Source organism: Carcharodon carcharias, chromosome 14 (genome assembly GCF_017639515.1).
Source record: "Carcharodon carcharias isolate sCarCar2 chromosome 14, sCarCar2.pri, whole genome shotgun sequence".
Classification (NCBI taxonomy): domain Eukaryota; kingdom Metazoa; phylum Chordata; class Chondrichthyes; order Lamniformes; family Lamnidae; genus Carcharodon; species Carcharodon carcharias.
Window position 1 is genome coordinate 38,604,071 of NC_054480.1, and position 12,622 is coordinate 38,616,692.

Below are 12,622 nucleotides of genomic sequence, written 5' to 3' on the forward strand. Positions count from 1 at the left end.
CGTGGATGAGATCATTCATCCATTTTCTGAACTGGATGACCGATCTCTTGTGTGCAGCATTGGCACTGACCACCTTTGCCACCACTTCCCAAGCCAGAGTGGTGAGACTGATGGGCCTCCTGCGGCCAGGGTAGAGTTACAGGACTTCGTGGCAAACCTACATGGTGTCCAGAAGACGTCCCAGGGATGTGTCATTGAGTCGGGGGGGCAGAATCTTTCTGGCTTTTGGGGCCTTGTCTTCACTGGAGCAGTCTTGGGCTGTAAGCATTGAGAAGTGGGCACACGGCTGCATTTAAATATGGTGCCCTGCCTGAGGAAGCGGCAAGATAACGGCTTGGTGAGCCAATTAGAGGCCACCCACCAGCAATCTGGTGTGTTTCCTGTGACTGAATAATTTATGAGGGGGGAAGGGGATGGTACAACATGAAAGCTCACCATTGTGGCTGGCGGGCAAAATGTCTTTTTTCAAGCCCGCTAATGCAAATCTGGGATGATTCTGCCCTAAGCCCAGCCACCAGAACCAAAAGCCAGACTTGACCCCGCTCCAGCTGGTGCCATTTTACCGATAGTGGTCTGACTGCTGTCCAATTGAGGACAGCAGCCTTCCTCCCAGATCTGCCAGCCCGATCAGAGGGTCAGTGGCTTGGCAGAGCCATCATTCGAGGTGAGCACTGCTGAGGCTGGAGTGCGTAGTGAGGGCACACTCAAGGACCAGGTAAGTTTTCTCTTTAGCCTTGTCAGGACCTGGTAGCCAGGCCCCAGCAATTGGCAGCAATCCATTGTTCCACTGGCATTGCCATGGCCACAGGGACAGTCAGTGCCACTGAGGAGCCAAACCCCAGCCCCCAGCTCCCAGGAACACCCTAGGAGGCCACCAGGGTTTACTTGGCAGTCTCCAAGTGGCTATGGCCCCTTCAGATGTTGGTAAAAAGCCGTCGGGGGCAGAAGTGGCCCATTGTTGGACTCTTCATTGCCCTAATAAAAATCAGGAGAGATGCAAAACAGGCTGCCGATTGGTAATCAACCATTTTACATTAATATTGCGTACACTTGTCTTCAAAGATCAAACGAAAACCTTAAAAATGTCGCAGCCAAAACAGTCTTTTTGAGAAAGAATGCTGTAGAAAAGGATCAACTCAACCGTGCCGCAAATTCTTATGATTATTTATTAGAAGGTGATTAACTATTACCAAATATGGGAATTACGTGAAACTCCCTTCCTTATAGGATTATGGGAGCACCTTTACCGCACAGACTGCAATGGTTCAAGTGAAAGAAAAAGCCCCATCTTATGAAGGACAATAAAAGCCTTGCCACATACACCCACATGTCAAATGAACAAGAAAAAAGACTCCATAAACTTTGAATTCTAGACACATTTTAAAAAAAATATAAACATTCCTGGCATAACCGTATTTTTGAAATTGGCTATGGTTTATTTTAAACTGTAAATTTTCTTCATGCTGTGATGGCTGCCTATAAGAAAATACTTGTAAAATATAAGCCATGGTTATAATTGCTCTGTCGGCTTTACAGGAACTCATCACGACTAATCATTTAGGACTTGTATTAAGGGTATCAGAAAACTAAATAAAAGTATTTCTCACTGGACACTCTCGTGATGACAGGAAACTATAACTGAGTGAAAGCTACCTACAACAACATCTGCTAATCACAGCCCTAATGACCTGTTTAAAGACCTATTTTTTTAAAAACATGTGAGAAAAGACACTGATCAAAAATTGACTGCCACTAATCTCTTGATGGCTGATACTGTAAAGTTGACCACTTTCTGGAAAGTTTCTATATGAGTTGCACTGCAAACCTGTTGCACAGAATTTCAGGCCTTGGGGGTGTCGAGGGTCACTTCAAACTGGGACACTCTTGAAAGGAAGGTATTAAAGATGCAAAGTGCTGGACTTTGATCAGTTGTCGTTCTATCAACATAATGGGAACTGCTAACCAGCTAGATGCTGATCAGACATTCAAAACCCTGGTGGGGAACAAAATAACCCCCATCTCCTGTTGATTTATATCTTGAAATGTGTCAAAGGTTTTGAAGATGAAAAGATCAAAAAATGGGATAACTTGGTTTACAATAATGACTGTAAGACATACTAATTTAATTCCTTTCCAGGAATATATAGAGAGGGGTTTTAAAAACTGGTTCTGTCAAGCAGAATCAGAGAGAGAAAGCAGGTGGAAAAGAAACATGACAGTCTAAAAAAGCGTGTTCAACGAAGTGCAGACCTGAACAAAGTCAACTCCAGAATTCTACAGGAAACCGCTCAACTTCAACCGGCCGCAACATTCAACAATCTAGACCTCAATGACAAGCGAAGGACTTAATCACATATTCCTGTAGCTTTTATTGGGCTCTAACCTTCTGGGGTGTGTGTGTTTGCGTGCGTGAGTGTGTGGCATTTTTTTTTTCCTCCAGTTTACTAACCAGTAAACTTACTCTTTCTTTGACTCAAGAAATCCTGGTTTGATTGGCTCCTTATTAACAAATAAATACATTTGGATTGGAAAAGGCATTTATGGAGCAAATAAATTTTAAAACCTTTGTTGTGACCAACCAAGGGCGCTGAATAGAAGGGGATCCAGCTCACTCCCCCTCACCCAATCGTAACAATGGGTGGAATTTTATCTAGGCAACAGGGGTTTCACTTGCTGGCTGGAGAGCTGGCAAGAGCCTTGTGTTGCATGCTATGGGGAAGGTTTGCCATATTAAGTGCCAGTCAGGCACTTAAGTGGCCAGCAGTGGGCCTTCCCTAGGATCAAGGACCTCGGGAGCAGAAATTTCATCCCCCAAGAACTGCTAGCCAATCAGAGGCTGGCAGCTCTCCATTGCAGACAGCACCACCGGGAGCAGTGTGACAGCTCCTGGCAATGCATCAGAGGTCTAGGAACAGCGAGGGAACTAGGTTATAGATAAGAGAGGGCGGGATAGGAGAGGGGGTTGTTGCTTGAGGGAGGAGGAAGGGGATGGTCAGGAAAAAAGGGCAGAGGGTGGTTCTCAATGGGCCTCCTCCCCATTCCTGATGCCAGGTCCCTTGATCAGGCACTGTGTCACAATGAGAGACTCTCCTCCCTCCTGCCTCCTCAGGAGCATGCAAGCAAACCCAACAGGTTGTTCCTTCAGTTATTCATAATAGGCAGAGTACAGACCATACTCAACCAGCCTGTGCTTTCAAAACCCTAAACAAAATGTTAAATGTGATTCTGCGATTGGGTAGCACTTGCTTAGCAATCCTAGGTGCGCTAATAGCTACTGTAACAACCAATTTAAGGTAATCAGTTGAGCTTGTAGCATGTGATAGACTTTCAAATGCGGGGATCTGTTCTCTTGAAACAAGAGGAATATGTTCACACCTTGCATCTTTTTTGAATTATCGGAGCTTGGGGAGCCTATAGTTCATTGCTTTCTCCATGCCAATGCCTCAGCCAATCAGAGTTGACTTGTCAACCAATCAGTACCTTTTTCTCCTGTGGCATAAACTGTTGGGATCATTTGAAATTTGGCATTCTTGCATTTGTCCTGATAAGTGCAAAGTGAAAAGCTTCGGCTACATGTCTCTCTTTACAGCAATATAAAAAATTTTAATACTTTAGTTTCACAATGTTGCTGAATAATTTTGGAACAGATTATAGATGAAACTTTGAATTTTTTATTTTACCTGGCAAATATGTGACAGCTTCTTTTTTTATGTGAACTCCCAAAGGTTTCCTTTGCAATTCTTCAGTGCTTGTGATATTATTTTTCTTCTTGCCTCTACCCCTTCCCTTGTCATCTGGTTTTGACAGGCCTTTAATTAACAAAGTAATTAATTCAGGGAGCATAATGAAACCACCACAGGAAAATCACTGTCTTTCATCCAACACAATGATAATTAATTAGTCTTTTTGCTATTTTAAGGTTTTTTTTATTCTCTACCATGATCAGATATAATTTTCAGCAGACATATTTGTTAATCTTGTTTACGATGCATCTTGCTGAGTCATGTAATGATATAACATTTAAGATGTTCCCTTCATTGCTCTTTACTAACAGTCCTCAATTCGAGTTGACTATCTACCCACCAACAAGTGGAGGGGAAAAGAAAACTGTATTAAACTCTCCTTGCAATAAGTAAATGTACCTGAAAAATCCCACAGTAACACAGAAATCAAGGAGGCAGAAAGAAATTAACTCTACGTTGAATGTGTAATAAAAGTTTCGCTTTTTCAAAATAATGAGGAATATTTAAAGAAAAAACACCTTCCTGAGAAGCTGTTTACCCAAAAAGGGAAATAGTGCATTTTTCTACAGTTGCACCACAAATTCAATATTCTACATGATTGGTTTCGGTGGGAGATAAAATTTCCAACATGTTATTACTGTATATCTTCATAATGTTTCTCAAATGTAATACTGTTCAACTAGATTATTTAAACTGTTTTTTAATTACCTGATTGTGGTGTTGGTTTACCTTTTAATCCAAAGGTTCCTGATATAGATGGTTGCTCCCCTGTAAACTTCTTAGGTGTCTTCTGTTTCCTTCCTAGCTCAAACAAATTATTGCAAAATATCAGACTGAATTACTTAATTTTTAGAATAACCTGCATTTGACCTAAGGAGTACTGAAGTATGATTTGGGAATTAATGGTCAAAATTGCAGACAAAAGCTTGTTATAGTATGATGTTCTTTGTCTATTTAACTAGATCCGTTAAGCTATTTAAAATAAACCATCTTAAAATAACAGACAAAGGAAAGTCATCGCCAATATCAACTGTAGTTTTTTTCTCTTTGGAATTGGTTTTGTGGAATAGCACTTCTCACATAACACGCCGGCTTCAGAAAATTGAAGTTAATTACATTTCCTGTGATTCAAGAACAGCAGGATATAATTTCCTGAGATTCCCAATCGGGAGAACAGTGGACATTTTAACTGGCAGCCGAGAATGTGGGGAGCAGATCCGAGGTTAAATTGCTGGCTTTCCACCAAATTGGGATCAAAACAGCATGGGAAAATATAGTCAAAGGCAGTTGTGCAAGATCTGATAAAGGACGCAGAGAGAGTGAATAGACCATCGTTTAAGACAAAGTCAATTAAGTTGGACAGAAACCATAGACCAGAAAAGTGATATTGAATGCACTAACAAGAACATTGTGGCATTTTATTATTTTCTTCATGACAAAGAGTCCAATTGGATTAAATCAAAGCACAGCGAGGTTTACTATAAATCTTACAATTCTCGTTCAGTTAACATTTGTTAAAGAAACTAGCTTATTGGTTATCATTGACCAACCTCTTTCTAAAATGTTAATCAGTCCACCATTTGGGAGACTGGAGAAACAAATATAGGAGACTTGCGAGATTACAGTGGCCAATTCACATACCAAAATGTTTTATTGTTACAGACCCAAGACCTGCTGTCTTTGGACTAAACATTGTGCAGGAAAGATAACTCATGACCGTAAGGTGCATAAACTCTGCTCATAGGAAACACTGGTCAAATTGAGAGGTTTTTTAAATGATATTTTGTAAAGCCAATGCACAGTTTTGCCTAATTAATTATGTATTCATTTTTCTGAAAGAAAAAAGGTAAAAACTCTTGAGATATTAATTCTGGCCTCAAGTACATTTTCTGAAGAGTGCCATGTTTATGTTGTCCAGAGAATGCCATAAATATTGTCATTTTCTGCAGTTTTATATGATTGTTTAATATGTGTATAATATTCAGGCTCATAGGAATACTTATGTTCCAGGTACAAATCACTGTAATAGCAGAGGAGGCTGGTTATGCCAGAGCTTTGTCCCTTGTTATTGATGCAGGACTTCCCTCAAAGGAAGGGTGGAGTGCATCTGCAAGCGCAGGCAAAGACTGGCCAATAAATAATGGGGGAGAGGGCATTGTTTGCACCCCTGCAAACATTTTTGTCAAAGCTCATTGGGATGGCAACCTGGGCAGAAGGTATGAGGCTGCAGACAGAAAGGGAAGGAGAACCTGGAAAATTGAGTTTCTCTTCCAGCTTCATCATGGATTTTCAGAGATGTGAGGTCTTGTTGCTAAGCAGAAAATTGTAAAAGCCCAAAGGGCCTACACAGGGAATATGAGCAAAGCCATTTAAATCAGTGGGCTGACCAAATTTCAGCTTGGTCAAGCTGGCACAAGTTTAATATACTGCAGGCATGGTGCCTTATCCAGTGTCAGGGGAAAGGGATATGGACTGGAGGGAAGGGGAAGGAAAACTGAGGCTGAACTTTGTTTAACTTGAGGCAAAATTTTTGCATCCTCCCATTTTTGCCCCTGGTCATCTGGAACTGGACACCTAGATGTAGCCAATTAGAAAATAGAATTAGTGACTTTGTTGCTACAATTGCTGATTTTGCTCAAAGCAAGGTGTAAGGGAGCCCAAAAAACTGCTGGATTAAACTCGAGGGACAGGTTCTAATTTACACATCCAAAATTCACAGAGGCAACTGCAACCACCTCAATCAGATCTGATTTTGGCCAGTGGTATCTCTAAAACATGACCTGTGCGATTCAGACCAGATAGAAGATCTAAAGCTGCTGGAGTTCTTTGGAGAGGTAGGGTACACTTCTGGATGTGGCCCTGGGGCACCTTTGGGAGTGGTAAGGTGCCCTTTGGGAGAGGTAGCGTGCCCTTTGGGATAGGTAGCATGCCCTTTGGGATTTGTAAAATTAGACATGAATGTGCGTAAAAAGTGCATAATCTCATAGGAATTGCTAGGAGAAATATCAAGATAGCTGGCAAGGTAACTGCCAAGGAATTCAAATCTCCTGCCCTTTAAATTAAAAAAAAGTCTGCAGTGTTGCAGACACTATTGCTTGCTATTTCACTCTGCCCATTGGCATAAGTCTGAACATTGCCATTATAGGATTAGTACTGCACGGCTCTTTCTATAATTTTTCATGACAGCAGCTATTAATATCAGTTGGCATAATTGATCTGGTCAGGTTCCAAAGGAATTTTTCTACCCAAGCAAGAGTTCTTTAGGCTTGCAGGTACAAAGCCCATTTGTCAATGGTTAAAATTTACATATTTTGGTACTGGGATGAATGCATCTATACTCTTTGAATATTTAAATTAGTAGATACCCAATTGCCTTCCCATAGTTTTCCAAGCTAACTCCGCTGATTGCTTTCTGCCACAAGGCTCTGTGAGGATCACTGTAGATTTCTTCCATGGAGCTGTTTTTCCCTCAAAATCCAAACTGAGATTAAGCCCTACCCACATTCCAGGCATTAAACAATGAAGGGAGTGTTTTCCCACTCACATTCCATGCATTAAATAATGAAGTGAGTATTTTCTCTGCTTGACGTGCAGGCCTAACTGTCTAGCATCTCTTCCTGGCTCTGTCAATCTGGTGAGATGCAATACACAGCATGGCAAAGCTGCAATGCCTCGGCCTTCCCCAAACTGAACTGCTTGCTTCTGTCAGCAAACACACACATAGGGCAGAATTTTCTGCTTGCCGGGCGGGCGGGCCCGACCCAATCTCTGGCGGGCGGGGAGACGATCCCCACCAGAGAAGCCAGCCCCACTGCCATTTTCGTGGGCGGGCCAATTAAGGCCCACCCAGCGTGACATCTGGCGGGAAGCGCTATGCGCTTCCTGTGCGGAGAGGGGGTGGGGGGGGGGGGGATTCCCCAAAAGCGAGGGTGCACTCTTTCGCGCATGCGCACAAAAGAGCACACTTCTCCCTGAGGCTAAATGCCTCAAATTTATCTGCAATTAAATCAAATCCCATAAAAAGTTGATGACTCAAAGGACTAATCTCCCAAAATCAAAAATAAATTTATTTCAATAATATCCTTTCTTAGCTCGGACAAAAACAACAGAAGCAATTAGTTTTATAAAAGTCCATTAGGCTGACTTCATGGAAATAGCTGCCATTGGATAACCTAAAATGTTGCAACTAAGGGTCACTGCTGCACAACCATATCTGACCTTGAAATTTCCTTAGAATGTTACATGAAAGTTTGAGGGAAGAAAAAATATTCAGGAACATAATACAGATTATAATCAGTTCAGAATCCATTGTATGTCTTGTTTATTTTTTTAATGATGCACACAGTCTGTCGACATTGTAGCTGAGCTAACTTTATTGATAACACATTTCCTAACATGAACACATATCCGCAGTATCCACTCTATCAAGACGTGATCCAACATGTACTATCTGACCTTCAACCCTCAGGTCAGGTGACTCCGTATATAGTCCAGAGTACCATATAGTATCTAATGCTGCAGTCACAGAATCAAGGCATCACACAGTGCAGAAGAGACCCTTCGGCCCATCGAGTCTGCACCGACACGTGAGAAACACATGACCTACCTACCTAATCCCATTTAGCAGCACTTGGCCCATAGCCTTGAATGTTATGACGTGCCAAGTGCTTATCCGGGTACTTTTTAAAGGAGGTGAGGCAACCCGTCTCCACCACCCTCCCAGGCAGCGCATTCCAGACACAATCAGCTATTAGCATGGTACTTCCCTTTTTCAAAAACAAAACTTATATGCAACTCAAGTACACAAAGTCTCTTATCTATTCTTTCTCACTCTGTTTTGATCAGTCTGTTTTGTCTTTTACTCATCTCTGTATCTCTTTTTTTCACAATTCTTCCACTGGATGTTCTGAATGGTGACAGAGATGATTTTGAAGGACAAGGGGCCTTCTCTAGCTCTTGTGTCACTATCACCCCTTGGATAGTTTTCAGGACACTCAGGCTTTGTTGGGTTATCTGTTGCTTCACTGGTGCATTCTGGTTTTTGATCTTCAGCTACACTTCCTGGTTCAGAACAGGGTTGCATTTCATTTGTTTTCCATTAAGAATTTCTGGTTTCTCCTGTACTATTGTCCATCTGGAGTCTGCACTCTATGTAACACCTTGGTTCTCCTGTGATTCCTGTGACAACCCCAGGATTCCAGATCCCTTCATGCTGAATCCTCACTGTCTCTCCCATGTTCAGGTCAGGCAGAGGTCGGGCGCCTCGATCAAAGTACTGTTTCTGCTTCTGCTGTTACAATTTGAGCAGGTCCTGCACATGTAGCTCACTGGTTGCAAAAATAACAGTTGGGGCACAGTTGGAAGCTTAGTTCTAAGTCTTCTCCTCAACAGGAGGTCTGCTGGAGATGATCCAATGCCCTCTAATGGAGTATTCCTGAAATCCAGCAGAGCAAGGTACGGATCTCTTCCATCCAACTTTGCCTTCTTCAAAGGCTGTTTTAAGGTCTGCACGGTAGGTTCCACAATTCTGTTGGATTGTGGATATTTGGGACTTAACGTAGTGCAGCAAAACTCCCAGTCCTGTGCAAATTTGTGAAACTCAGTGCCTGAAAATTGTGGGTTATCTGAGATGAGCTGTGTATGCCGTGGTGAGCAAAAATTGATTTTAATTGATTTATTACAGTGATGCTCTTACAATCATTTCTCAGCGGCACAAACTCAAAAAACTTTAAGTAATAATCTACTGCTAGTAGGTACTCACTGTTGTCACATGTGAACAAGTCCACTCCAATTTTCTGCCAGGATCTCTCTGGAACCTCTCTGGTTTTTTTGTTGTGATTTACTGTACTTTTGGCACACTGCACACACATTCACCATTTTCCCGATTTGTGCTCCCACTCCAGGACAATACATTACATCTTGAGCTCTTCTCCTGCATGTTTCTATGCCGAGGTGACTTTCATGTATGCACCGCAGCATTTTTTCTTCAGTGTTGCAGGAATTATGATCTTTTCTCCCTTGAAAAGTTTCCTTCTGCTACATGAAGTTCCTCACAAAAATTCCACGACTCTTGTAAAGCAGAAGGGGCTCCGGTCCGATGTGTGGACCAGTCAACTTGCACAATCTACTGCAGTTTTCTCAGGGTGATGTCATTCTTGGTCGCTTCCCTGATCTCATCCGGTTTGGACACAGCCACAGGTGAGTTCTTTGTCAGCATGTGAACCGGTGCTTCTGTTTCTTGATCCTCTTCCTCGGTGATGGGTAGGTATGCACATGACAGAGAGTCTGCCCGGTTTATATTTAACTCTGACCTGGTACTTTTGCAGATGCATTAGTAATCTTTGAATACTTGGTGGTGCAAAGTTCAGGGGCTTTTTATTTATAGCTTCCAAAGGCTTATGTTCAGACCCTACCTCCACGTCTTTGTCATAGACAAACTGGTGGAAGAGTTCTAAGCCAAACACAATTGCTTGCAATTCTTTCTCTATTTGGGCTGTGTTACAGCTGCTGTGTTTCAGTCATTGCTTTTGAAGCGTATGCACTGGATCCTTATTTTACAAGAGGACAGCTTCCAGGCCAGTCTTTAAAGCATCTACTGAGATATTGACTGGCTGACTGACATTGTAATACTTTAATACTGGTGCCTGGGTCAGTATTCTCTTCAGACTGGTCACTGACCAGAAACTGAACTGGATTAGCCATATAAATACTGTGGTAACAAGAGCAGGTAAGAGGCTAGGAATCCTGTGACGAGTAACTCACCTCCTAACTCCCCAAAGCTTGTCCACCATCTACAAGGCACAAGTCAGGAGTGTGATGGAAAACTCCCCACTTGCCTGGGTGAGTGCAACTCCCACAACACTCAAGCAGCTCGACACTGTCCAGGACAAAGCATCCCGTTTGCTCAACACACATCCACAAACATTCACTCCCTCCGCCACCGACGCACAGTAGAAGTAGTGTGTACCATCTACAAGATGCACTGCAGGAGCTCACCAAGGCTCCTTAGACAGCACCTTCCAAACCTATGCCCACTATCCTCTAGAAGGACAAGGGCAGCAGATAGATGGGAACACCACCACCTGGAAGATCCCCTCCAAGACATTCACCATCCTGACTTGGAAATATATTGCTGTTCCTTCACTGTTGGTGGGTCAAAATCCTGGAACTCCCTTCTTAACAGCACTGTGGGTGTATCTACACCACATGGACTGCAGTGGTTTAAGAAGGCAGCTCACCACTACCATTTCAAGGGCGACTAGGGATGGGCAATAAATGCTGGCCCAGCCAGTGAAACCCACATCCCATGAATGAATAAAAAAATGCTTCTTGGTGACTTTGTTCCCAGTACCATTGCACATTATTTTGTAGAAGTTCTGTGAGAGGTGCTGGCAGTTCTGACATTTGGAATGAATTTCCCAAGATAGTTCACCATTCCCAAAAACTTCTCCAAGTCTTTCTTACATTCTGTGGGTGGCATGTTCACTGCTTTGATTTTACTCTGGTCTGGCTTCAGCCCCTCGCTTTTTAGTACATGAATCAAGTACTTGATTTCATGAAGACCTATTTTGCACTTTTCCTTCTTCAACTTGATGTTCCTTTCTCTAGCTCTGGCCAGCACCTGTCTCAGTTTGTGGTTGTGTTCTTCTCATGAGGCTCTCCAGAGCAGCACATGATCGATATTGCTTTCCATGGCCTCTAACCCTTCAAACAGCTGCTTCATTTTTCTTCAATACCTCCGGAGCTGAATTAATACCAAAGACTAAGCGTAAAAACATGTATCGCCCACATGGTGTGTTGAAGGTGCAGAGGTAGGAGCTACGTTCATCCAGCTTGACCTGCCAGAAGCCTGAACTCGCATCCAAGACTGAATAGTATTTAGCATCAGCTAGCTTATACATGATCTCTTCTACTGTGGGCAGCTGGTAATGCTCTCTTTGTACTGCCTGGTTTCGGTGTCTGGGATCCAGACAGACTCGCAGGTTCCCATTGGTTTTTCTACAATTAGAATACGATTTACCCACTTTGTCAGTTCTTCAATTTTTTTGATGATGTGAAGTTTCTCCATTCTCTGCTTCCAATCGGTCTCTCAGCATTACTGGCATTTTCCTGGGCGGGTGTACTTTGGATGTCACAGTTTCGTCAATCTTGATGGTGTGTTTTCCTTTTAGGCAGCCAATCCCCTGGAACACAACTTTATACTCGCTCAGGATGTCATCAGTGGTAACAGTCATTATCCTCTTAATTAGCTTCAGATTTTCACAAGCTTTGTTTTCAAGAATGGAGTTTGCATCAGTTTTCACCACTATGAATGGAAGTGCTTGAGACTGTTTTTTTGGAGTTCACTTTAAGTGTGCACTTGCCCTCTACAGCAATCTTTTTACCTGTATAAGTAGACAGTTTCACTTTTGTTTTAGTTAGCTGCTTTTCTTTGCTTATTTTACAATATGGGCTTATGGGAATGACATTTGATTGTGCACCTATTTTAAGCATGAAATTCACTATAGCGTTGGCAATTTTTAAATCAACCTTCCATTCATCTTCTTTGGAATTTGTTGTTACTGCAACAACGAAAAGTTTTGTTTCAGTGTCTGTGTCATCATCTGCAATTGTGTGCACTTTCTTCAATTTACACATTTTAGTGAAGTGATTTAGTTTACCACAGTTTTTACACTGCTTTCCATAGGCTGGACAACTATGTGGTAAATACTCTGTTCCACACTGGCTGCATTTAAATGTTTTAATAGCAGTTTTGTTCTTTTTACCTTCAGGCGGCCTATTTGTTCTTTCCCAGGGCTGTTTCTGTTTAACTGCATCTAACTGTTTGACCATGTGCAGCTTACCATCTTCTGTCATCTGTTTAATCTGGCATTTCGTTG

General features: G+C 42.3%; 1 protein-coding gene across 3 annotated transcripts in view; it reads right to left on the reverse strand.

Moving 5' to 3' along the window:
• The window catches only part of znf512b (zinc finger protein 512B), a 161,485-nt gene that overhangs the window by 44,930 nt on the left and 103,933 nt on the right, over nucleotides 1–12,622 (reverse strand). For 2 of the 3 annotated variants that reach the window (XM_041204067.1, XM_041204066.1), the window contains exons 7-8: nucleotides 4,452–4,544; nucleotides 3,681–3,809 (exon numbers count right to left, since the gene is read on the reverse strand). In XM_041204067.1, coding sequence (XP_041060001.1) covers nucleotides 3,681–3,809; nucleotides 4,452–4,544 — 222 coding nt within the window. The remainder of the gene's footprint in view (nucleotides 1–3,680; nucleotides 3,810–4,451; nucleotides 4,545–12,622) is intronic. The other variant, XM_041204068.1, reaches the window with a different exon arrangement.